The sequence below is a fragment of the Clytia hemisphaerica genome, unplaced genomic scaffold, assembly GCF_902728285.1.
Source record: "Clytia hemisphaerica strain Z4C2 unplaced genomic scaffold, Clytia hemisphaerica genome assembly, whole genome shotgun sequence".
NCBI lineage: Eukaryota > Metazoa > Cnidaria > Hydrozoa > Leptothecata > Clytiidae > Clytia > Clytia hemisphaerica.
Genome location: NW_027103510.1, coordinates 140,451 through 164,419, shown reverse-complemented (window position 1 = coordinate 164,419; position 23,969 = coordinate 140,451). Strand labels below are relative to the sequence as shown.

At 35.6% G+C, this 23,969-nt stretch overlaps 2 protein-coding genes across 4 annotated transcripts in view; one reads left to right on the top strand and one right to left on the bottom strand.

Moving 5' to 3' along the window:
• Positions 1-13: 13 nt before the first annotated feature.
• Positions 14-12,270, bottom strand: LOC136799059 (proteasome subunit beta type-5-like). The gene is made up of 7 exons (XM_067055738.1): positions 12,093-12,270; positions 4,009-4,153; positions 3,561-3,672; positions 2,495-2,594; positions 1,211-1,240; positions 750-954; positions 14-305 (listed from the first exon to the last, which is right to left on the bottom strand). Exons 1-7 carry the CDS (start codon positions 12,231-12,233, stop codon positions 220-222), a joined length of 819 nt encoding a protein of 272 aa, XP_066911839.1. The 5' UTR covers positions 12,234-12,270; the 3' UTR covers positions 14-219.
• Positions 12,271-16,903: 4,633 nt separating this feature from the next.
• LOC136799055 (glutathione synthetase-like) overlaps positions 16,904-23,969 on the top strand; it is a 30,983-nt gene continuing 23,917 nt past the window's right edge. Inside the window, exons 1-5 of one of the 3 annotated variants that reach the window (XM_067055734.1) lie at positions 16,904-17,011; positions 17,615-17,658; positions 18,177-18,448; positions 18,648-18,723; positions 19,299-19,471. In XM_067055734.1, the coding sequence (XP_066911835.1) occupies positions 17,623-17,658; positions 18,177-18,448; positions 18,648-18,723; positions 19,299-19,471 (557 nt within the window). In that variant the 5' untranslated portion in view covers positions 16,904-17,011; positions 17,615-17,622. Of the gene's footprint in view, positions 17,046-17,614; positions 17,659-18,176; positions 18,449-18,647; positions 18,724-19,298; positions 19,472-23,969 lie in introns of all 3 variants that reach the window. The other 2 variants (XM_067055733.1, XM_067055732.1) reach the window with 2 other exon arrangements.

Here is a 23,969-nt window from a genome sequence, read left to right as displayed (position 1 = left end):
ACAGCTTAAAATCTTTATAAGTTTACAGTTTAAATATTTCTGAAAATTATTTAGAAAAAAAAAAGATACAACGTCTTTCAAAGGTGTCGGTGTTTGAATTGAGAAAATTCGGATCCCGAAATTCTCAGATGGTTAAAGAATCTCTCACTCACCTCAACAATTGGTGAGAAGAGATTTTGATGAACAGTGGTTTTAGTGGGTTGGTAGGAGATGAAATCTTTAAGCTTCCTCTTTATATCGATAATGTAGCTCAGTAACGTCTGTTTGTGAAACTTTAATCCATCCAGTTTCTTGCATGTGATATACTATGGAAAAAAATCGAAATTTTTGAAAAAGAAATTGTTTCTGGAGGAAAATTGCCCCTGTAGTGACAATCAGTACCATTTTTTTTTTTTTTGGGGGGGGGGTCATCATGTGTATTTTTTAAGGAAAAGCATTGCGAGTCTTTGGAGGAAGAGCATAGTGCATTTTTCGAAGAAAAAAAATTGTGTCCAAAAAAACGTAAGTTCTTTTGAAGATATACACGCTATAACAACTAGTAAATTTGGTTGCGGCTCGCCTGTTCTTAATTTTCTTTGTTATATTTTTTCTAACGAGTCTCGGGTTTATTATGTAATGTTTTTTCTGGATAATGCATACTTTATTCACTTTTTGGCTTAAAAGGGGTTTAAACCGTTCGATTGGCCAAAATTGAGCCTCGAGTTAAAAAAAAAAAAGCATTTATTGAAGGAAAGCAGAAGATGGCTTACAGTTGACCACACCACCGGACGCAGCGTCTCGATGTGTAGCATGGTAGATAGCTCGTTGTCCCAAGTCATAAGCCTCTTCAACGGATAAATCGTATCGGTGGTTGGCGTCTAAAACACCGTACGCGTATGTGGAGCCAGAGCCGACAGAAAATAAATCGTTCTTGTATCTGCTTCCTTCGTCATCAACATAATATAGACCAGGTCCCTACGATTGAGAAAAATAAAAATGATTCGTGAAAAAGTTGAGGGGAGCCCAACTAGCTTGAGGGGACCCCAACTAGCTTGAGGGGACCCCAACTAGCTTGAGGGGACCCCAACTAGCTTGAGGGGACCCCAACTAGCTTGAGGGGACCCCAACTAGCAGGGCTGACGCTATGAAGCGAGGCAAAACACTTATGAATTTAAGTCGTATTGGCCGGTTGTTTGTGAACCGAAATCAACCCGAAATAAATAAAATTTACCTTTTTATCCCAACCACAAATCATGGTACCCTGTAAAAGGAAAGAAAAAATAGAAGTTTAAAGAAGAAATTTGATATCGTGTCTGAAATGACCAAATGTGATTTAGTTATTATTTTAAGAAGCAAAGGAAACATAAAATGCTTTATTAGTATTGCCTAACTTCATCCCTATTTATCGGCGATCCAAAAAATATCTGCAATCTGATTGGTTAAAAAGAGTACAATATATCTTGTATTTTACATGTAAAAATATAAATTGACGAAAAGATGTTGTTGCATTGTAGCGGTAGCAACAATCTAACGTCACTTTGCTACAAACGAACAAAAGTGCCCTGCGCTTTTTTCCAACACAAAAAGTGCATTTTTTGGGTCACCGATAAACCAGTTATCAGACATTTGCTCGTACAATATGGATAATATTTTACTCGTTCCGTATTTTCCGTATATTTTCCTCGCCTAAAGGCTCGGAAAATATTGTACGGAAAAATCTCGGAACTCGTAAAATATTTCTCATATTGTACTCGCAACTGTCCGATAACTATTACGTATTGTTATAGACTTTATTTACTTTACTTAATGGACACAAGACAATATCAAATCTGTCGATATCAGGCATAAAAAAAAGCCGATATAACACAGGGTACGAGGTTGAACATTGCTTTGCACGGGGATTGGCTGTATTTGTTTCTTAAATGTTCCTTATTGATTTAAATGCTTTATTTTAATACAATAGTAACAGACTACATGTTTTTTTTTATATAAGCATAACGCTTATAAGCATATGAAGGCTCAGATTTGCAGAATTCCTAAGCATAACATGAGCATATATGTCAGCCTAAAGTATTTTTCAAGTGGTCATTTTTATCTGTTTAAAAAAGGTTTGGTAGAGGTCAAGTAAAAAATAAGTCATTCCACGGCTAGCTACATTCCACTGCTCCCAAAATCTGAACAAATTTTTACAAAATTTCTGAAATTTCATCAAAAACTTGGCTCGGGAGTTAAACATAAGCATGACTCTTAAGCATATAATAAGCATAAACTATGCCTGGATGCTTTGAGAACTTAAGCATACACGAGCCTGACCAAGGGGCATACACTTGCTTATAAAAAAAAAAACATGTATAAGTGAACAAAAAAGTAAAATCAACACAGTTTTTTTTTTACGATATTTCGTTCTATTTTCAGAACTTCATCAGGTAACAGACTATAAGATATTGAATATGTATTGGGCTCAGTTCTTCAGACAGTTAGTATGAGCCATAGGTGAATATCAGAATATTCTTACCATACTAAGACCCATTCCTTTGTATTGGTAGACCATATTTGCTAAAATTTTGGATGCTGCCGCCACAGATATGCGTTCCTTATTTCTTAATTGATATAATCTGAAAGAAAAGAGAGAGTGCAGTGATGTAATCAGCGTAAATCAAGCATAGTGTTGGGCTAGGTAATGCAATAAATGAAATACTGACGTATGAAAAAATATTCTCCAATTCATAAAGCGAACCTGAGAGAACACCCCTTGGTTTTTATGCCATTGCCCGTATAAAAATCCTGGTCTTGAAGTCAACTGTTTTAACTTTTTGTTAGCTTTCTTTTTCAAAGATATTAATCATTTATACAATTTTGCCCTTTGTTTTACAATTATATCTACCATTGAGCTACGGGTCCATGTGGAGTAGCATTTGAGTCTTCCGGTTCCAGATGGACCCATGACAGCTCAATGGCAGATATCAATTCAGAAAATTGCATAGATCCGCAACGTTGCGTTGTCATGCAGATTTATCAGTGCATAATTTCGCAGACCTGGCCAAAATAATGTGCATTTTGAAGAACAACCTAAGAGAAACTTTTCACTCTAACATTTTAATTTCCTACCTAGCGATTATTCACAATCATTCTTGGAAGAAATGCTACTTTGTTCAAATATGCCAGATTTTGTCTAATTTTGCTTCTATTTGCGAAAATTGGTCGTCATAGTTGGTGTTCATAGTCGCACACTTCCATTGGAAACGTTGCGAAAAATTGCAGCGCACGCTGAGGGAAGCGTTGCGAAAAAACGCAACATTGCGGAATTTTGCAACGTTGTGGATCTATGCAATTTCCCGAACTGATATGCTTTTACCCAGTATAATTTCATCTCCTATTTTTACCAAAACAACTTCCGTTAACCGTCATGCCTAACATAGTTCTGTTGAGTGTCTTATTGTTTTTTTTAAAAAAAGAATAAAGCAACCGTAAGCGTAAGTTAATTTAATGCCACCATACCAATATAATTTCGTGACCATAACTTATTTAGATTTTACTACTTCAACTAACATAAATAGTTGAAACATTCATATAATTTTTACCTGCATTCTTTAGCTAAGAGACGCTCCCAAAAAGAACAATCAGCAGCACCGCCAGCCATTGTACCAAGAAGATATGGGTTGATTTCGATAACTTTCTTCACGGTTCCAGATGCTGAAAACAAAAATGAGATTTTATTTGTTTTGATTATTTAATTTTTCATGAAGGTCAAAATTATCATTGGTTATCTATTTTCGAAATTAATGAAAATGGGATTTCATATTTTGAGAGAAATCCTATACCAATCCAGACCAAATTTCTACAGTGTCAAAGGAAAAAAACCTAAAAAGGTTTTCCAACTAGGTCAGCAGCCCAGGCAAGTCTGATGTTTTTGCCTCTGTAGTTTTTTGCTACGGTTAAATACCAGGGTTGTGAGTGTTTCCATAGAAAAATAAGGCGAAAAACCTTAAATCTGGGTCAAGACTGTAGTTGAAATTCAATGTAACATACCGATATAGGAACCAGCAGACGCACGAGAATCAACAGCTACAATGACACCATGTTGAAATTTAAAGGCTAGCGTTGTGGTTCCATGGTTGAATTTGATATCAATTTTGTTTTTGCCATTCGTACATTCGTTCAAAAATCCAACAGGCTAAAGAAAACAATAGCATTTATGTCATCAGAAAATTCTTTACATTCAGTCAAATGTCTTTAATAATTGCTAGAGCAGCATTGTTTGAAAGCACAAATTTTTAAAATAAAAATTTTAAAAGCACTTTTAAGAAAAGTGGTCCTGAGAAGACCAACATTTGGTGGTCTGTGCCAAAATGTCCCAGGCCATTTTTCATGCCCTTTTAGCATCCGGTCATCGGACGCTGCCCCTCCTAAAATCTCTAAAATTTTGGTAAAAACAGCCTTTTTAGCAGAAAAACACAAGAAAAAGTGCCCTTTTTGGCCACCAACGGACGCTGCCCTGCCTTTCTAAAATATGGCCTGTGTCCCCAAAAATTTTAGTAGATGGGTACTTAGAAAGCACTTCTCTAAAATGGGGGGGGGGTGGTATGCAAAATATTCTCAAAAACCCTTTTAGTACTCATACAATGTCTGAGATCTTAGTACTGACCCCCTGGGTTAACCAACATCTTTTTAAGTCTAGCTTAGGTCTTTCTAGCTATAATATGTGCTTCAGAAAAACCATAAAAATTGCCCTAAAAACTTAGCCTCTCAAAGCCCCAGCTTATAGTAGAACACCCTGAAAACCCTTTGTATCTTCTTACTATACTAAATGAGTTTATGAAAAATGTCTGTAACGCTAGCCCAGTAACATATGTTAAGGTTTCTAAAATTTGAACGCCGCGTGGCTGGAAAACCTATCCACCTTCGATACAAAAAGTCTCGCGCTAAGTTTGACAAGCGTAGAAAACTCGGATTAGAGAAGACTCTACACTGCTATTTGTAAACGAAAAAAGTTCTGACGTCAATTTCATGAAAAAGTACTGCGACGTCACAAAGTTTCAAATAAAAAGGTGTGGCATTTTTGTTGCACGATTTCGAATTACTTTATATCAACACTCGCAACAAAATCCAACATTGTTTTTTGATGATTAAACTTCGTCTAACATTATTTAAAAAGGTTTCAGTGTTGGTTGCATTGCATATGCGCCGGTCTTAAGCTGTCCGCATGTGAAGCCAACAAACGGGAAAACCTTCAGTGCTCAATCGCAAAGCGCGAGCCTCTCCTTCACAACTAAGGCTTTTTCTTTCCTAGAAGCAACCCTCTCACCACCTCAGACACCTTTGGGCGTCTGCACGGCGGGTACCCTTGATAATTTTAACAGGGTCACTGTGGCATTTCATTGAACACAAACTTCCGTTATCTTAAAAAGACATATCATCGAGGCTTACAGACACAAAATTTTGACTAATGTAGAAAGTTTAGAAGTATAATTAAAAATTATTATTGTATTTGGCATTTTAAGCCAAAACGATGTCAGGAATTAACCCACATTATAGTATTTTAAAGGCTTTTTATGTGCAAGAAAAACCGTTAACCGGCGTTTACGACGACGGGAACCGTCTAGTTCTTATCCTATAAATATAATGGAACGGCCATTCTACAGGAAATTTGCTATCATGAGGACTTTTTTCTGCTACGTGATACAAATCGCGCATTTTCATTCAGTTTCATTGGATGTTGGAAATTTTTTTGTCATGTGATAAGAAGTTCCAACTTCAAATTTATACAAAAAACAAAATAGCAAGACATGCACCTTTCTCAATTTTTATGGACTATGGAAAGAATTCAGTTGATTTAACTAAAAGATTCTAAAAGATTCACTAAAAGATTCTACGATATTTGGGGAACTCAAATATCCAGAAGTTTTTCTATTTTAAATGGAAAAATGTGTAAGGCAATTTCTTTGCTAAGGTTTTTTGTTCTTCGTGAATTTTCATCTTCAATCTTTATTTAAAAAGGATTGAATATTTTATCAATTATCTTGGTTTTTTCAGGTTTTATTCTAGAACTATTTGGGAGTAAAGAGTTGTTCACAGATCTTAAAAAGGTTAACTAATTCTTTAGATATAGTGAAAAGTTTAGACATTGGTTAAAACTTATTTACTCGATTGAACAATGACACACCCTAACCAAGTGGGACACACATGGCAGATCGATTTGGTTCAATCTAAAAACGCATCGCGAATTGCGAAATGTGATACGCTAATTCGATCCCTGCAGTAGTGTGACCCCTGTATTTCTATTTTATTCCGCGCTGGTCTTTCAATTGAAATGTCACATGACTCAAATCCTGCAGTCTTATTGGACTAGAGAAAGCGAAAGTGAAATTGCGCGATCTGATTGGATGAAAAAAGACCGTGGGAACTGGAACCGAAAATAATTATCATTCTAAAACAAGATGGCGGCGAGAAAAGCATGTCTTTTGCTTTAGACGAAAGGTTGTAAATTCTGGTTGATTTTAAGGTTTTATCTTATCTTATCTCATTTACTTACCAAGTTACAGTAGTAAAACAATTCAGGAACTTGGACCTATTTACAGAATTTCAAAAAATCTGTTAGTTCCAAACATTAATCTCGCACAATTGTTTGGAGAATCACATGGGATTAACCATAAAGAACACATTTTGAACGCTGTTTTGAATAATTGTAAAATCTTAGATTCGAATGATAATTGGTCACAATTGGCCTTTTTAGAAGCATTTTACATTAAAAAACTAAAACCAAAGATTAATGACGGGTTGAAAGCTTCAAAAGAACTTCAATTGTTTGGATAGGCCCCTGGCTATTGACAATCTTTTGTTCCTTTCATTTAGTCATTTTTTAGCTTACAATTTTATTTCCCTTGTACATTTTATAACTCATTAACGTTTTTAATTATCATTTTACTGCTGTACAGATTTTTAGAATAAAAGTAGATTTTTGAAATGTATTTATAGTTTATGGTAGACAATGATGAGATAGAAGTCATCGAAATATTCCAAATTATGAACACTTTCTTGTGGTTTTTTATTTAAAAACTAAGAAGGATGCTGACCTTCGGGTTGTTTTTTCTGGTATTTAACTGATTCTTTGGTGATATTCTGTATGTTTTACAATTGATAAGTCTTTCGTTTAGTCTATGAATCATTCAATCTGTTCAACTATTTCAATACTTGTTGCTTTTGAATTCTTCAATATCTCTTCCCTTTTGCTGTTTTCATAACTAAACATAACCTAAGGGACGCAATCTAATGAGCCCTTTCCCTGGACTAAAAACCTACCTCCCTTGAGGCTACAGAGGTCAGTCTGGTTCGCCAAGAGTAGTAAAACTATTCAGGAACTTGGACCTTTTTAAAGAATTTAAAAAAATCTGTTAGTTCTGGAGATATATTCAAAAGTTTAGACATGGATGGTTCTCGTTCGTTTTCGCGTTCCCAAACCAAACGCACATGTGTTGAACGACGAAAAAGACCAGACGTAAATAATCGAACCAATCGAACGGTATTTTTAATCAAACTTTGTCGAACTTAATCAAACTTTGTTGGCCGATTAATGTTCGACTAAGTTCAGTTGTCGAACTTTAATCGAATACTCACAAATTTCTCAAAATAAAAAGTTCGATTAAGTTCGATTACTGAAATCGAACTTAATCGAACTTATAAAGAGACCTCGACAGTTCGATTACATTAATCGAACTTAATCGAACTTTGTCAACTTTAATCAAATAAAAATTTGAGAAAACCCGTGCAACTGAAGGCCGCTCCACTTGCGTGTAATTCTATCGCACTTTTTGCCGGCTTTTGACGGCACTTTGAGGAACTTTGAACGGACCCCTAACGGTGCACAGGGATCCTACGCCTGAATATCTTAATTTTAGGACAAATTTTAGGAGGATTTTGGTCAAACTTTAGGAGAATTTTAGGAGAATTTTCAATTTTTAGGAGGATTTTAGGAAAATTTAAGAAATAAATTTCTAAAATCGACCTGAAGTCAGCAATCAGAAAAATGTTCTACCGAGAAAAAACATCACCCACAGGAAGACTGAAAAAATGTAACAAAAATAAAATTACTTGTAAAAATGTATTGGTAAACTATTATTTGTTCTAAAAGAAATTCTCTCATTATGGCTAATCACCAGTCATACTTACTGCTAACTTAGAAGATCAAAAAAATATTTTATTTAAATAGTGTATTTCTCAGGTCTATTGACCTCTATGAAACAATCTTACATCTTAACAATTTAAAGATCTTATCATTCCATTCGTTTTTCAATTCTGTTTTACAGTTAGGCACCTTGGTATCTAACCCACTCTTCTTACAATCATGTTGTTTCCGTCGTAAATTTCTTTAAATAGAGTTTAGTCCTAGGACTACCTCTCACTTTCCATATAAGACTCTTGTCTTCTTCTTTCGATGTTTTTTCTTTTGCTTTACGATGCCATTGTTTTATTATCTCGCGTTCTTTCCTTGAAAAATCGTCTGATACTCTAAAATCATCGTCTTTATTTAGTTTGTGGGCTGATGCAAGTATTCTAATCCTTTCTTCTTCACTCTTGAGAATAACTTTTAATGGTCTCCATCGTTCATTTGTATACATTTCATCTTTACGAGCACCTATGCGTTCTACCTTGATTATCGTCACATCGAAACCCATTTGTTGTTTCAGTGTTCTTTCTATAAAATCTTTGTCACCAACTTGTTGCTCTTCTTCGTTTTCGTGCTTGTTTTCACCTAAATCGTGCACCATGATGTTGCACTTGGTTGATTTGAGCCAACGCTCCTCTTCGTTCACTGATTTGATGAAACTTTTTATGGTCACCTCTTGTTTTTGTAGATCTTCTTTGGTGACTTCTGCATATGATTGTTTTTTTGTTTCTGTGCTGTTGAGCTGCGTTTCAGATCGTTTGTTGTTCTGTTCTTTGTTGACGTCTTTTTTATTCATTAGCTTCTCGACTTTTCTTTCTAGAGAGGTTATTCTCTCGTTGAAACCTAATTTCAATCCATGATGATGTTCATCTTTATCTGCTTCCTTCGTTGTAATGTTACTGCGAGATTTTTGTCTGCTTGTTTTAATCCTCTCAAGTAAGAGTGGCGTTATTGTAACACAATTTCCACATTCGAAGCGCCGGCTTTTATATTGCAGACAAAGCTGAATCTGATAGGCCGGGAGCTCAGAGCAAGCATAATGGACAAGTCTATCACATCTTCTACATTGTAAGGTGTCGTTATCTGCTACGATGGTGTTTGTTAAACAGTTATTGGGTGTGCAATATCCATAATTTTGTTGAATTTCCTTGTTAGAATTTTCGTTGATTTCCGCCATATTGTTGCATTTTCAGGATCGATTAACAAAAGGCATTTTGAATTAGAAAACCTGGGGACAAATTTGAAATGTAATCTGAGCAACATAGACTGGTTTCATTCAAAGTAACAAAAGATATTTCAACAGAAGCAGGGATCGAATTAGCGTATCGCATTTCGTAATTCGCAATGCGTTTTTGGATTACTTACAAGCTAAAAATTGAAAATTGATCCATTTTAGGATGCAAAATCATGCTTATCAAAAAATTGCGATGTACTTTCTATCCCTTATTTCGATGCCTGAGAAGGCTAGTTACCAAAAAACTCATCTTTAGATCTTCCAAAAATTGAAAAGATAAAAAATAGACGACAGGTTTGGAGACCAATGTGTCCTAATACACAAACAAAATAAAACTAGTCATAATAGTTAAGAGCCTCAACTATTGAGCCCTAATTTTTTCAAAAATGGTTATTTTGCAAAATGCAAAGTTTTTCTTTTTTAATTTTTAATTTGTTCTCGAAAGCATTTTGTTCTGAGTGCATTTTCAAGCAATCTAGAGCTCAAAATAATTTTAAAAATTTTCCCCTTGGGCCAAACCATGGTTGATGGTTTGGTCCTCGCAGTGTCACTAACCCCCAATATGAAATTGCTTCCTACGGCACTGCAAAAAACTCATCTTGAGATCTTCCAAAAGTTGAATAGATAAAAAATAGACGATGATAGCAGATGAAAGAGAATGGTAAGACAGATTATTTAGAATATTTTGTAATGAAAAGTTAGAAAATGGTTGTCACTAGTTGTCAGCGTTCATAATTTCTTTTCACTTTTGCTTAAACGAAACAAAAGAATAGCAGATTAACAGGGAAAGGCATTGTATTGTAATAAGGCTTATGCTCAAGTAAAAAATCGCAGATGAGGGTGCAAACCACCAAACCTTGCTCTTAAAACATTTGAGCGCTCTTAGTTGAATAAAGTCTGCACTCCTTCAATAAACATAGGCTTTTGTTTCAAATATTTCAGTGCAAAAATGCATTTTAAACATGTTGTTTCAAGGTCAGGTAGCTTGCTCGCAGTTTGTTTTGACTTTACTGAGGAAAAAATCTTAGTTTCTTGTCTGATTAATAAATACTAGCCGGTACCCGGCGTCGCACGCCGAGTCCTTTGAGATGTTGGGAAGGTGGCTTAAACACGATGAAATCAAAATTAAAGGCAAGAATTCTCTTCAAAGTTTGACTCTATCCCTCCCGGGTGACGTATCTTTTAACCATATTTTGACATGACACGCGATTCATCGAAAAAAGGCAGCCCGGGGAAGGGGGTACTTAGGCAAGAGAAGGGTATGGGTATGGGTATGTGCCGGCCTTAAGGGTGCCTTTCTTGAAACATGGCAGTTTGAAAAATCGGAAAATAAAACTTCAGTCCCACTAAGAATTGGAAAAATAGGAAAATTTCAACTTTTTGCCCCCAGAAAGATAGAAATTTGGTCAAATTAGTTCCAAAAAGTGAATTAAAATTCACACAATTTCCCTTGTTTCTTCTCCTCTTTATTCTGCTAATAAGGGTCCGAGGGGCAGGGCCGAAAGTCAGCTCGCAACCATCGGTGGGCTGAGCCTAACCTATTTTTACCACCGTACCATGTCCCACCGTACACGAAAAAATACCGCCGTACATTGTACAGTGGGAAGTTGATCAGGTTTCTGAATTCCCACCGTACAAGACATGTCAGGCCGCCTTTGTATACACCTTAGGCGGAATAAGGGCGGACTAGGTGCGTGTTTTCTCTGATTCCCTCAATCGCCGAGCGATCAAGAACTAAAAGAAAAACTCCTCGAAACAAAAGCCGAGCGAATGGAAAGTATTTCATCAACTTCGTTCCCAGCGTAACTATCGGCTTTTCAACGTCTACTGATTAGACACCAGATATTTTCTGCCCTATTTTTAGCCCTGATTTTTCCGAAAATATCCCGATCTCTTTAAAAATCCGGTTTGCGTGATTTGCGAAAAAATTTTGGCGTGATTGTGTGAAATTTTCCTTGTCTTCGACTGACCACGACACCTTTGTGAGCATCATGCGTACATCCACCGGACAATTGTACGGTGGCAATTCTGTGTACGGTGGGATTCTGTACGGTGGTGTTGTACAGTGTTTTCGGTCTAACCTAAAATACCACCGTACACCCAACGGACGCCCACTGGACTCCACCGCACAATGTACGGAGGTGTCCAGGGTCGTAATTAATTACGCCTGGAAAAGAGCTAAGTGGACCACGAGCTTAAGAAGAACGAAGAAGTATGATTAGATAAACTTGGTTGAGTATCAAAACAAATTTGTTGTCAATGAGATATAACAGTACGTGAAAATACAGGCCAGATATCAACCAGATTTTTTTATGATTCGAACAATCGTCCCCAGTTAGAGCAGTTGACGGTATGTTTTTAGCTATTTTTTCAAGCTCATTAGCAATAAGCCAAAGTTTAACAGTCATCAGGCTGATATTAAAACTGCGCCAGCACGGAAGGCTAGTAGATTTTATCATCCATCATTTTTTGGTGCTTTCCAAAAATTATTTCTTGCTGGCGGCCCCGGGGTAAGCAGACGATTCTTTGGAAAGGTGATTTTTGTTTTGAAAATGAAATAACTTTTAAAATACTTAACCAGTTTAAATAACTGACCACTCATTTTTCTCACAAAGGTATAATGACTTTCAAATAAACTTAAGTTTGGTTTTCAAAAATTGAGGGGGAAATTTTGCCATGTCCACCCTACCTATGGTAAAGGTTAGTGAAACTTACATCATTTGTGTTTGGTAGGGCAAAGTCAGCACCAGGAACTTCGATGGAACGTGAAAATTTTTCTAAACTGTGTCTCCCTATGTTACTTAAACTTGATAGAGAATCTACAGAGGTGTTTTGATAGTAGTCCACCGCCGCCATCTTGGATTTACAATGATTTAGCAAATTTGAGTTTGGATGGTGGAGAAAAGTCTTGCTTAGCTTTAAAGGACTGAGTTCGAGGTGGTTTTGCTCCTTCGGTTTAGTTTTTTCATGATCCTACTTGAAAGGCTTTGCTCGAAACTCGTATAAAAGCAGCACGGTAGAGATCATTAATTGATCAAACCTTCAATTTCGCGGGAAATTTGTCTTGATCAATCAAACGTAAACAGTTGGAAATTTTTTGTCGATTTCAAAAAAGTTTCAAAACCAGCACATGCAAACATGTCTGAAACTCAAAAAGTTTATACTACTAAATTATGAAATGGTTATTGATACTTGAATACAAGAAGCTTTGTATAAAATGCTCTGAATTGAAATTAGATTTATAAGGAAAGTTTCTCAAAGATTTTTTCAGCCTGCCTGCTGCTTTATAATTTTATTTTGGTTTTGCTGTTTTGCTTGACTTCGAATTTGTGTGTATTTGTGTTCATATTCAATGTTCAATATTGTATTTAGCAATACACATGGAAATTGAGCCCTGCTTTTAAAAATTTCTATAGTGCTGTGGTTGTGCTAGCCTGGGAATCCATGCTATAATTTCTTCCTTGATAAACTGATGGCGAAATGAATAGCATGGTTTGGGCTGCCAGTTTGAATATTGCTCCTCAAAATGACAGTTGACGAATTTGCCAATGAAAGTTTGTTTTAGTTTCTATGTTCAAACGTTCAAACTGCTATAGAAAAGAGCCCAATTTTTTATTGTTTACTCATTTTTATTTAGTGAGTGAGTCCTGCGCTTTTTCGCTTTTTCAACTGTAAAAAATGTGAGTCCAATATTGGACGCACAGCTCGAATCCGTCTTGTGTTTCGTCAACTGCTCCAACTTGGGACTATCTGACGCAACATGGGACTTCCATTCCACCCACCATTACACCGAACCTCCAAAGTCATTTGATTTGAGTTTAATGAACCGCATTTAAAAAATAAATGATTTCTCTTTCGCACCGAGTATAGGCTTTTATATCGAAATATGAAATAAATCCGTAAAGTGGAACACGCGGGAGTGTCTGGAACGAAGAAGACCAAATTAGTGGCAAAACGATGGAGCGTTTGACGTCACTCTCACCACAAGTTAGACACTCACTATATTTGTTAATCCCATTGGGCGGTAGGGGGTTAGGCGGCAGGCGTTCTCTAATTCTCCATTTGGCGTCCAGTCATTTTGAATGAAAACAAAAGTTAAAAAGGGCGCCCTATCAGTGAAAGTTATTGTGACATGTTATGACAGAAAGTATGATTGATAAACAATCCATCACAAACTGCCATATAAACAAAACTCAACATTCTCACAAAGGTTGTCTTTTTTGATTTCCCAAATTTCGTCGTAAGCGTTCACTTTCACAATAATTTAGGGGCGACGTCCATATTCAAAGTCGCCACGCGTAACGGGAAAAGACCGTTACTTTCAAAACATACCTACCCACCACCTTAATGGTCTTCATGATTTGACCAAAATTTTACCGAAGCTTTCATTTTCGCTAAAATCAAAACAAACGGCCCGCTACAAAGGTCGCCATTTTCAGAGGTTTACAACGGCCGAATTCCATCACATTTTTAAACGGCCTTTGTTTTTAAAACTCCCAAAGCAAGAATGTTATACTCTGAAACCACCCCTAAATTGCTCAGGGAAAGGATTTTGGATAGCATGCTAAAGGAAAAAGCGAAGAAGTGAGCGCTACGATAAGCGATTTTTGATTTTTTCCTTGGAATTTTTAGTGGAGTTTCATTTTGGTCATCAATGCCACAGCTAACTCTCAACATTCCGATATACCTACCCACTAACGGTCTTTCCCGTTACGCGTGGCGACTTTGAATATGGACGTCGCCCCTTATGTAATTGCAGTTTCGGTCAGTCCACAGTCGGGTTCAACATATACGCGTGTTGTTATTCACATGACCGAAGTGCCTACTAAAACAATCCGGGGGTAAGTGGCGAAGCAACACAGCAGATTAATCGTAAAGTAAAGAAATATCTTTTAGCATTGACAATCAAATATAATATATTACATTATATTTCCTTTAATTCAAAAATCAAAAATTCATTTTACATTCATTCGCGAAAAAAGAAAATAATAATAATGAATTAATATTACATCAGTGCTGCAAATAACGGCCGGTGACCGGTAATTACCGGTCATTTTTAAGCTAATATGTGTGTTTTTTCCAGTGAAATTTTGATGGTTTCATTATTAGTGCTTTCTGATTGAGTAATCACCGGCCAACTTGAAATTCCTTATTTGCAGCACTGTTACATACTAAGACGCCCCCTTCTTTTACTCTGGTCTATTTCCGATCTCGGAACGTGAAAAACGCCCTTCCGCCCAATATCTACCTAATCAGCTTAAATTCACTTTAATTGTCCTTTGACTTTCAAAAAATAGTATTTGAAAATTATGAATTTATAATAATTACAAAAAAAAAAAAGTTTGATACTTCATTAGTGAAATATTCAATAAATTCCTAGTTTCAATTTTCTGTGGGCGTTTTTCTAGGGCTTCGTTTATCGCGCAATTTTTGCGTCACACAAACTTTCTCGGCCGCTCGTAATAATTATGCATTGCCAAATTTGGTTCTCCATTGTCAAGACAGGATCGATGGTGACGTCACCTAAGCATAAAAAAGAAAGGATTCCGTCAGGTTTATGCATATATTAATTTGCGAGATATTCTATTCGCCGCACGAGCGCATTTTTCGTAGACTAGTCGTAATACTTTCTTTTACTTGCGGGATTGATGGTAACTTTTCATCTTCGTTTTTTTTTTTAATGAAGCACAACCGAAAAAAAATGAAACTTCAAAAAGTTGCGTATTTCCAGTGAGTAAAAGATTCTGACAATTAACAAAATTGATGATGATGATTTTTTTTTGGTCAGGCAAATGTCTCGTATTGGGGGTTCTAGTCTTGACCCCTAAGCCTACGCGAGATTGAAGCATTTGGGTAAACGAGACAAAACTCCAAAAAATCTGGTGTTTTGAAGCGCTTCCATGCGATCGAAATATCGCTGTTTGTGACGGACTGATAAACTTGGTGGAGTTATCAAAACAAATTTGTTGTCAAAGAGCTTTAACAGTAAGTGAAAATACAGGCCAGATATCAACAAGTCCCATGTTGCGACCACTCGTCCCAAGTTGAAGCAGTTGACAGTACCAAATTATAAAAGAACACCAAAAATTTTGAATATTTAATTTTTAGACCTCTGACTGAAGGGGGAGGTTAATTTGCTTGCAAAAGCTTGGTTTTGTGCTAAAAATGTATTCCTATAAAGTGTATAGCTTTGGTGAAAAATCTTATTAAAAAATTCTGTTAAATCTACTGTTGTTTCAAACTACTTCTGTCAGTCAGTAGAGTCCCTTGCCCAGTTGACGACAGGTCTAGTTGACGTCTTTGAGCCCAGAAAAGTCATAAAAAATGAAAAATGGCTACCTGTGGACAAAAAAGCTTTGTAAGAAAAAACGCTTCAACTGCCACTCTAAAAATACTTGTCCAAAACCATGAATATGTTAGAAAGCATTTCTATAAAAATCAGCTTGATACAGTTTCCTTGGCCTGAAATATTGATAAAAAAGTTGACGCATTCAGTTTCAAAATTAGACGCCCAGTCTGCGACCAACAAAATTTATTAAAAAAAGACTCTATATACATTGCAATCCAAACATTCCAGACACAGAGGAAAAAAGAAGACCTTACACTGCGATCAAAGCATTCAAGGGGCATGCCTGGGGTCTTAAACTTTGATAGCTTTTATGCGAAGTTTCTACCTCCGGTTTGAAATAACAAAGGAAACATAGTATATTGAGTCTCTGGATAGACAAATAAATTCCCTCATTTTTATCAAATGAAGACTCTCCATAGACCGCCACTTTTAAAAATAAACAAAAACAAACTTTAGAAAAAAATGTTGACTTGAAGAAAAATTTTGGAAAAAATGCTGAAGGGAAACAGAAATGAGCTATTTCAAAACAAAAGAATGAATGAAAAGAAATTTAATACGGGAAAGCTTCAAAAGTTTTTTATTCTAAGAAGATCGCTTCAAACAAAAATAAAACAAACACAAAGAGCATGTTAAAAGTAAGTGAAAAGTTTGAATAAAAAGATTTTGGTCCCCAACTGGACAGGGGACTCTACCGTAACTTGGTCTAATGTCAACATTCCTCTTATCCCGACACCCTTCTTTAGAAATAGGAATGGTATTTAGAATTTATTTTATTCTATTAATGTTCATAGTCTTTCAATTGTAAACGATTAGCGATTGTACATTGTCTTGTCTTGAACATTATCGACACACTTTATATTAAAAACTAAATAATAATCAGTGTTTCAAACAAAAGGCTTTCAACTCAAAACTTTTTGTTTCTAAACAACAAAAAAGGTGAATTTTGTCAGAAAATATTTTTTCTTTTTTGGATTGAGTTTCAAAAATGGCCGGTATACTATAATACAGACATAAAAATGTACTGAGAAAAATCCCTGGTTCCATAGATCAATAAAGAATGCTGAGGTATGTCTGTATATCTTATTATCAGAGATATGCATAAAAAAGCTAACCACAGTGCAATTTGTCTATAAAGCACAGATAATTATATGTTGTTTAGTAAAAAAATTGTTTTTTTAATGCTGACTACACTTTCATTTCTGGTACTATAATAGATATATAAAAAGATAGGAAGGACAAAACATTGTTCAATAAATATATCTTTTTCCAAGAAAATCAGCAGCAGGTAAGACCAGGTATACCAAGACAAAGCAAAGTAAGTAAGTATTCCATTGAATATCTCTCCTGAATTGTTAACCCTTCGAGCATCTTGGAGGGGGCTTGAAGAATTTTGAAAACCTTGAAAACATTTTCTTTATCCAATTGACTTGAGATTTTTCAAGTGTGCACCAAATATGTACTGGCATCTTTGGTAAAAATTTTGCCATCATTGTTCGAGCATCTTGGAGGGGGCTTGAAGATTTTTGATAACCTTGAAAACATTTTTTTTATCCAATTGACTTGAGATTTTTCAAGTGTGCACCAAATATGAATTGGCATCTTTGGTGAAAATTTCGCCATCATTCTGAAATATAAATAGGAATATCTAGGAATAAAAAAAGCTATTGACTTGAGCTATTGAAATTTTGACCAGTTTGACAAATGCTAGGTATTAAATTTCAAGATAATCAAATTAGGTATTAAATTTGGGCATAATTAGACAAGCTGTTACTGTAAAGTGAGTCTGCATGTTGTCTCAGACTAATATCTATCAATTGTGAAACTTAACACTTTTTCATGTTTCTTTTCTCGAAAAATTTATCTTGTAAATGTAAATATTTTCTTTCAGTTTTATTTATGTTCAGAAATATGGCTGCAGAAACACTGAAGAATGTAAGTTATTTTTCAGATACACAGAAAATCTGATAAAAGATGATAAATGTAGAAGTTTTGCTTTTTGTAAATGACATTTCAATATAAAAGAAGTATGGATGGAATTAGACACCCCCTTGTCACAGAACCAGTAGGATTTTTCAGCCAGTGGGGTGAAAATAAAGGACTGAAACTTGATGGGTATTGATACTCCCATGTTTTTTTATGGCTTGGGATTTAAATTCCAGTGTTTTCAAGTCAGAAAATGGGGATTGGAAAAATAGCATAATATTTTGCAAAAAGGATTGGTTTATTTGATTATCTTCAGTGGGAACAAAAATTAAATTTTTCTAGTGGGAAGGGGTCCCAGCGGGTTTGTGAGAAGGGAGTGTAATTAGGTAATATTAAGGATAGAATAATTATCTTTTAAAATAGCTCTTCCTGTTATCTCGAATATTATAAATTATTAAAAAAGGTTATGAACAAGTAGTCCCAGTTGCATGGAAAGAGTAAGACAAGTTGTAAATCTTTATCTTTAGTATCGCAAATTGGACATTTTTGCCAAGCATAAAATCCCCCCAACACTGCTTAATGAAGTAGTTGAATCTGCTAAAGACTGGGCAATATCTCATGGATTGGTAATGAAGTTTAAGGAGAATCCTGCATTGTCGAAACATGCTCCTTTTGTTTTGTTTCCTTCACCCTTCCCAACATACCTCTATAATGAAGCCTTCCAAGTGCAAAAGGATTTTCAAACATTATTTCACAGAGCAAGTTTAGATCACGAGTTTATAAAGGATTCTCTTAAAAGGTATATTTCAATTATGGCTTTCTATAAAATATGAAGTAACTTTCAGTACGTTTTAATGCATAATAATGGCTTAATAATTTTATATCAACAGCAAAACCTTGTTGAAAGAACCTTTTAAATTAAGCTATATATACAGTGAATATTATTTTAAGACCAAAAAGATATCAGTCTCTTAATTTTTATTTTCATATTTTCTCAGCGTTATCATTCATGACGAGTTCACGAAACTTCAGTATGATCTTTATGAGATAGTTCGACAAGAAGGAATCAAGCCTGTAAGTCAAAATCTTCCTTAAATTGAAATTCTTTCAAATTAGCGGAAAGTAGTAGTAAGCGAGTCTGCGACCGCAGTCGGAGGCAACCCGAAGACTCCTCTTTCGATAGCTATCTACCCGATGATAGGGGAGGGCACCACTCTTTCTCTCTGGATTGCTCCACTTACCCTTGATCCTTATCTTGATTGCTGAGTATCAAGCAGAGAGGCTTCAAGTACCATTTTGGGGATCTTTGGAATGATCCGACTGGGGGTTGAGCCCACAACCTTGTGAACCGTAGCCGGATGCTCTACCACTGCACTACGGTTGCTGGATTAGTGGAAACATATGGCTGTTGGGTCTTTGGGTCTATATAATTTAATGTTAAAAGACATTACAATGGTGCATCTCATGAATAGATTATGTTGCATAATAGTTTTCTCGGGAAGCTTTTTGGTTTGAGAAATAGTCAAGCAACCTTTTATTGGTACAATAGTCAGAGAATATAATTCTTCAGAGCTACATTGAACCTATAGTTGTATTAGTTATGAATGATAAACTTAAATGCTTGATTCCTTTCTATTATTACTTTTCAGAAAATCTACTTTGACATTGCTCGTTCAGATTACATGATTGACCAAGTAAAAACAGAATACGATTCAAGTAAACCACTCACTGAAGAAAGACCATATGAAATCAAACAGATTGAAATGAACATGATCGCTGCATCTTTTTCAGGACTTTCGTCATCTATGCCTTCTCTACACAGGTATGTCATTACTTTAATGCCTTTGCTTTACACGTTTCTTTATAAGAACAAACTATAATTATAAGAACATAAGGCTTCGATGGCCAAAATGTTAAGAACAAGCTAAGAACATTTTAAGGCTTCGCGGACTCTAAAACAGCCAATTTCTTAGGAAAATAGGCAAAAATGGTGAAATTAAGAACATTTTATTAACATTTTAGGCTTAAATCCCAAAAAGTTAAGAACATCCGAAGTCTTCAAAAATGTTGGATGTTCTTATACAAAAAACGTTTAATAATTTATTGATCCTGATCTTTTAGACCAGCTCCTGAGTGCGGGGTAGCACCACCTAGGGGGGTCCTAAATTACAATACGATTTTCGTGTTGCATAACATCTCTTGTTTATGGAATCGAAAGGTAAATAGCGTTTAAAGGGGGCTCTTGCTCTCCAGAGGGTCTGAAGTAGGGGGTCCTAAAGCGCCAGGGTAAGGAATTACTATGGAGAAGCCGTTTTCCTGTCAACAACATCAGACAATATCTTTTGAACTAGCCAAGAAAATGACTTGAAATTTTGCAGAAATACTCAAAATAAGTAGAACAAATATTTGAAAAAAAAATTTTTCGAAAAAAAATTTCCGGGGGTTTGCCTGAACAAAAATGGGCAAAAAACAGCCATTTTTGCCTATTTTTGGCCTGTTTTGACCATTTAAACCAATTTGAAAACTTCAAAATGTTTAAAAACTCCTCAAAAATATGGAAAACGTTAGACTCTATCAAAATTGTGAAAAAATCTCAGTTTGTGACGTCATTATGGGCAATTTTCAGGGTTTCAGGGAGTAAAAATTGCTATTTTTGCCCATTTTTCATCTATTTTGATCATTTAAACCCATTGAAGGGCTCAAATATCCTCAAAAACTCTATGAAAATATGGAAAACGTTAGACTCTATCAAAATCATGAAAAAATCTCAGTTTGTGACGTCATTATCGGCACTTTTGAGGGTTTCAGTGGGTAAAAAGTGCTACTTTTGTCAAATTTTCACCAATTTCGACCATAAAAACTTATGGAAGAGCCCATAAATGCTAAAAAACCCCAAGAAAAAGTGGAAAACTTTAGACTTTATCAAAATCATGAAAAACTTCAGTTTGTGAGGTCATTATTGGCAATTTTTAGCATTTCACGGGGTAAAAGTTGATATTTTTTGTCCATTTTTCACCTGCTTTGACCATTTAATCCCATCTGAAGAGCTCAAAAATGTTCATAAATTTTCAAAAACTCCGAGAAAAAAGTGGAAAAAGATGGACTTTATCAATATCATGGAAATCTTTCAGGTTGTGATGTCATCACAGACGATTTATAAGCATTTGAGCGGGCAAAAATTGCTGTTTTTCTCCATTTTTATTTTTTCATAAAAGTCATAAATTTAAGTCAAGTCATATAATATTTGCAATTAGAAGTGGCTTAAAATCGACGAATTCCAGGATGTAACAGTTTAAAAGGATTATAGTTTATGATGCAATCGATGCCGATGATATTGTAGCGCGGGAATTCCAATATCACAAGCACTGTTTAGGGAAATTTTCTCGGAAACGGAAAACTGAAGAACCAGAAACAACTGAAATTCTTTACCAGCCGAAATGTTATCAAAATGTATAAAACAACTGAAGAAGCGGTAAGTCACGTTTCGTCATTACAGTCTTATTCTTGTTTGTATTTCGAAATCTGCTGAAAGGCCACAGAATATTTGTTCAAATTACAGGAAATCAAATGTGGATCTAAGTTTGTAGCCCTTTAACGGCGTCGTGATGCTCAAAAGTAGATTCAATAAAACTTAGAACTACGTAATCTCAATTGCTTTTCATGTACCTTCAAGGTTCGGGTAGGTTGCTCTATATGACGATTATTTTCTAAAGTCTCAAATCATCATTTAAGGAAACTCAAGGAAGTGGAGACTTTGAGGCAGTTATGAAATACGTTGACGATGAAATAATTGGCAACGGTAAAGATATTCATGGAACTGGTCAAGATTGTTGCTATCGTCATAAACTAAAACAACGCTTGAAAGAAAAATATGCTGATGATATTGCATTTTTTTCAAGTTAACCAACAATGTGTTAAGGTTGTACTGGGAACAAATAATTGGACGGTGGTCCTGAGTTTCATAACTGGTACACACAATTGTTTGTAAGAAGTTACACGCCGACTCTCGCGCCGACTCAGATCAGATTTGTTGAACTGGTGAAAATAGTCGGCCACTGACTATTGAAAGTGTCAGGGAAGAGTATGGCGAACCCCTACATCAGTCCAACTATTGTGTATGAGGGATAACGACGTTAGTAAACGTCAGAAGGTTAATACGTATACTCTGTCACGATTAGTAGAATCGTTTACCGCTGATCTTGTCAACACCGTCAGTAGAGGAAAAGCCTTCACAACATGACGGCCTTTTTTTAATAAATCACACTTTTTGAAATTACGTTTTTCTTGATTTTGGCGAGTTTTAGTGGCAACCGAATCTCAGTTCAGCCTTCCTAAAATCGAATTTTGTTCATATTTACCAAAGAAAACGCTTAAGTTAGCATTTTACCTAATTTTGAATTTTTATGGCAAAAAAACCGTTTTTTCTGTCGGGTGTACGCGTACGTCAAACAGATATATGAGCCTCAATAGCGAAATACTTGGTAATACCTGTAAACCAAATTTGATACCACCGAAACTACTAAACGAAATCTTTCAGAAAATATATATTTTGAAAGGTAACACTTTTCCCTCGTTCCAGGATTCGATAAACCAAAACCGGTACGTCCGACAGGGTACGTCCGACAGTAGACTCAAATTTTTGATGAGCCATCAGCCTTATTCATGAACAGAGAAGTTGATAGTTAACTCAATTCAAGTGTCGAAAATCTAATTTTCATGGAAATGCATCACTCTTGCGTTGATATCTCTCCATTTTGAGTGCAGGAAACCTCAAAGTTGGACAATAAAAAATCACGTTTATCGATGTACATCCGACAGAAACATAAAGAGCCATAAGAAAAAGTCCAAATCAAAAGAGGTGGTGATATTTGCCCCCCCCCCCTGAAATGCTAAAAAAAATGATAGTGGTGACGCCATAACCTGAACCTTTTATGATATTGATGAAGTCCAAAATCATTCACTAATTTGAAGACTTTTTGAGCTCCCTTCAATGTGTTTAAATGATCAAAATAGGTGAAAAAGTGGCAAAAAAAGCAATTTTTACCCCCTAAAACCCTAAAAATTGCCAATGATGACGTCACGAACTTAGCTTTTTCATAATTTTGATAGAGTCTAACATTTTCCATATTGTTATGGAGTTTTTGAGGATTTATTGAGCCCTTCAATGGGTTTAAATGATCAAAATAGATGAAAAATGGGCAAAAATAGCAATTTTTACCCCCTGAAACCCTGAAAATTGCCCATGATTACGTCACAAATTGAAATTTTTTCATGATTTTGATAGAATTCGACGTTTTCTATATCTTTAAGGAGTTTTTGAACATTTTGAAGGTTTCAAATTTGTTTAAATGGTCAAAGCAGGCCAAAAATAGCCAAAAATGGCTGTTTTTTGCCCATTTTTGTTCAGGCAAACCCCCGGAAATTTTTTTTCGAAAAAATTTTTTTTTCAAATAGTTTTTCTACTTATTTTGAGTATTTCTGCAAAATTTCAAGTCATTTTCTTCGCTAGTTCAAAAGATATTGTCTGATGTTGTTGACAGGAAAACGGCTTCTCCATAGTAATTCCTTACCCTGGCGCTTTAGGACCCCCTACTTCAGACCCTCTGGAGACCAAAAGCCCCCTCTAAACGCTATTTACCTTTTGATTCCATAAACTAGAGATGTTATGCAACACGAAAATCGTATTGTAATTTAGGACCCCCCTAGGTGGTGCTACCCCGCACTCAAGAGCTGGTCTATTTGCAGACCATGTTAATTCAAAGGTAACAATTCCATTTCGCTCCCAAACAAAATGTATAGTTTTCACCTCCCCCCCCCCTTTTAATAGGGGAGAATGCCAAATATTTTAGGGACCTTTGTAGGGGGGCTACCAAGATTTGCCTAAAAAACTGGGGAGGACTGGGGGGATAGAAATGTAAGAGAAACGGGGGTTCTGAAATTTTGGTCCTCATAATCATATACTAAATGGTGACAGTCTATTTTAAAGTAAAAATATGTCAAAAAGTCTATCATGTTGATAAAAAGGCTAGTTATATAGTGTGAAGTTGTCGGCTCGTGAATGTATACATTTTGTACACTTTGGTAGCGCATAGAGCAAGTTTCCTTCGAAACAGATTTTCTGTAAAAAGATGGAGGGGTAAGATTTCATTACAGAGGAGGGATGCGTATAGGGGTGAAATAAACCTCTGCAAACTATGAAAATGAAGCCATTCTATTGGTCAGTAATGTAAAAATTGAATTCAACCAATGGCTTCATTTCCATTTGAAGCGAAACGGAACCGTGGTTTCAGAGTGCCTCTTTCAGCCTCTTTTTGTATGTT

Excerpts from the sequence above, each read along its gene's own strand:
- LOC136799059 (XM_067055738.1), bottom strand. The coding sequence starts at position 12,233 with ATGGCGGCGGTGGACTACTATCAAAACACCTCTGTAGATTCTCTATCA. Across the intron at positions 4,154-12,092 it reads CCCTACCAAACACAAATGAT|CCTGTTGGATTTTTGAACGA; the intron begins GTAAGTTTCACT and ends TGTTTTCTTTAG. Across the intron at positions 3,673-4,008 it reads GTCTGCTGGTTCCTATATCG|CATCTGGAACCGTGAAGAAA; the intron begins GTATGTTACATT and ends TTTTGTTTTCAG.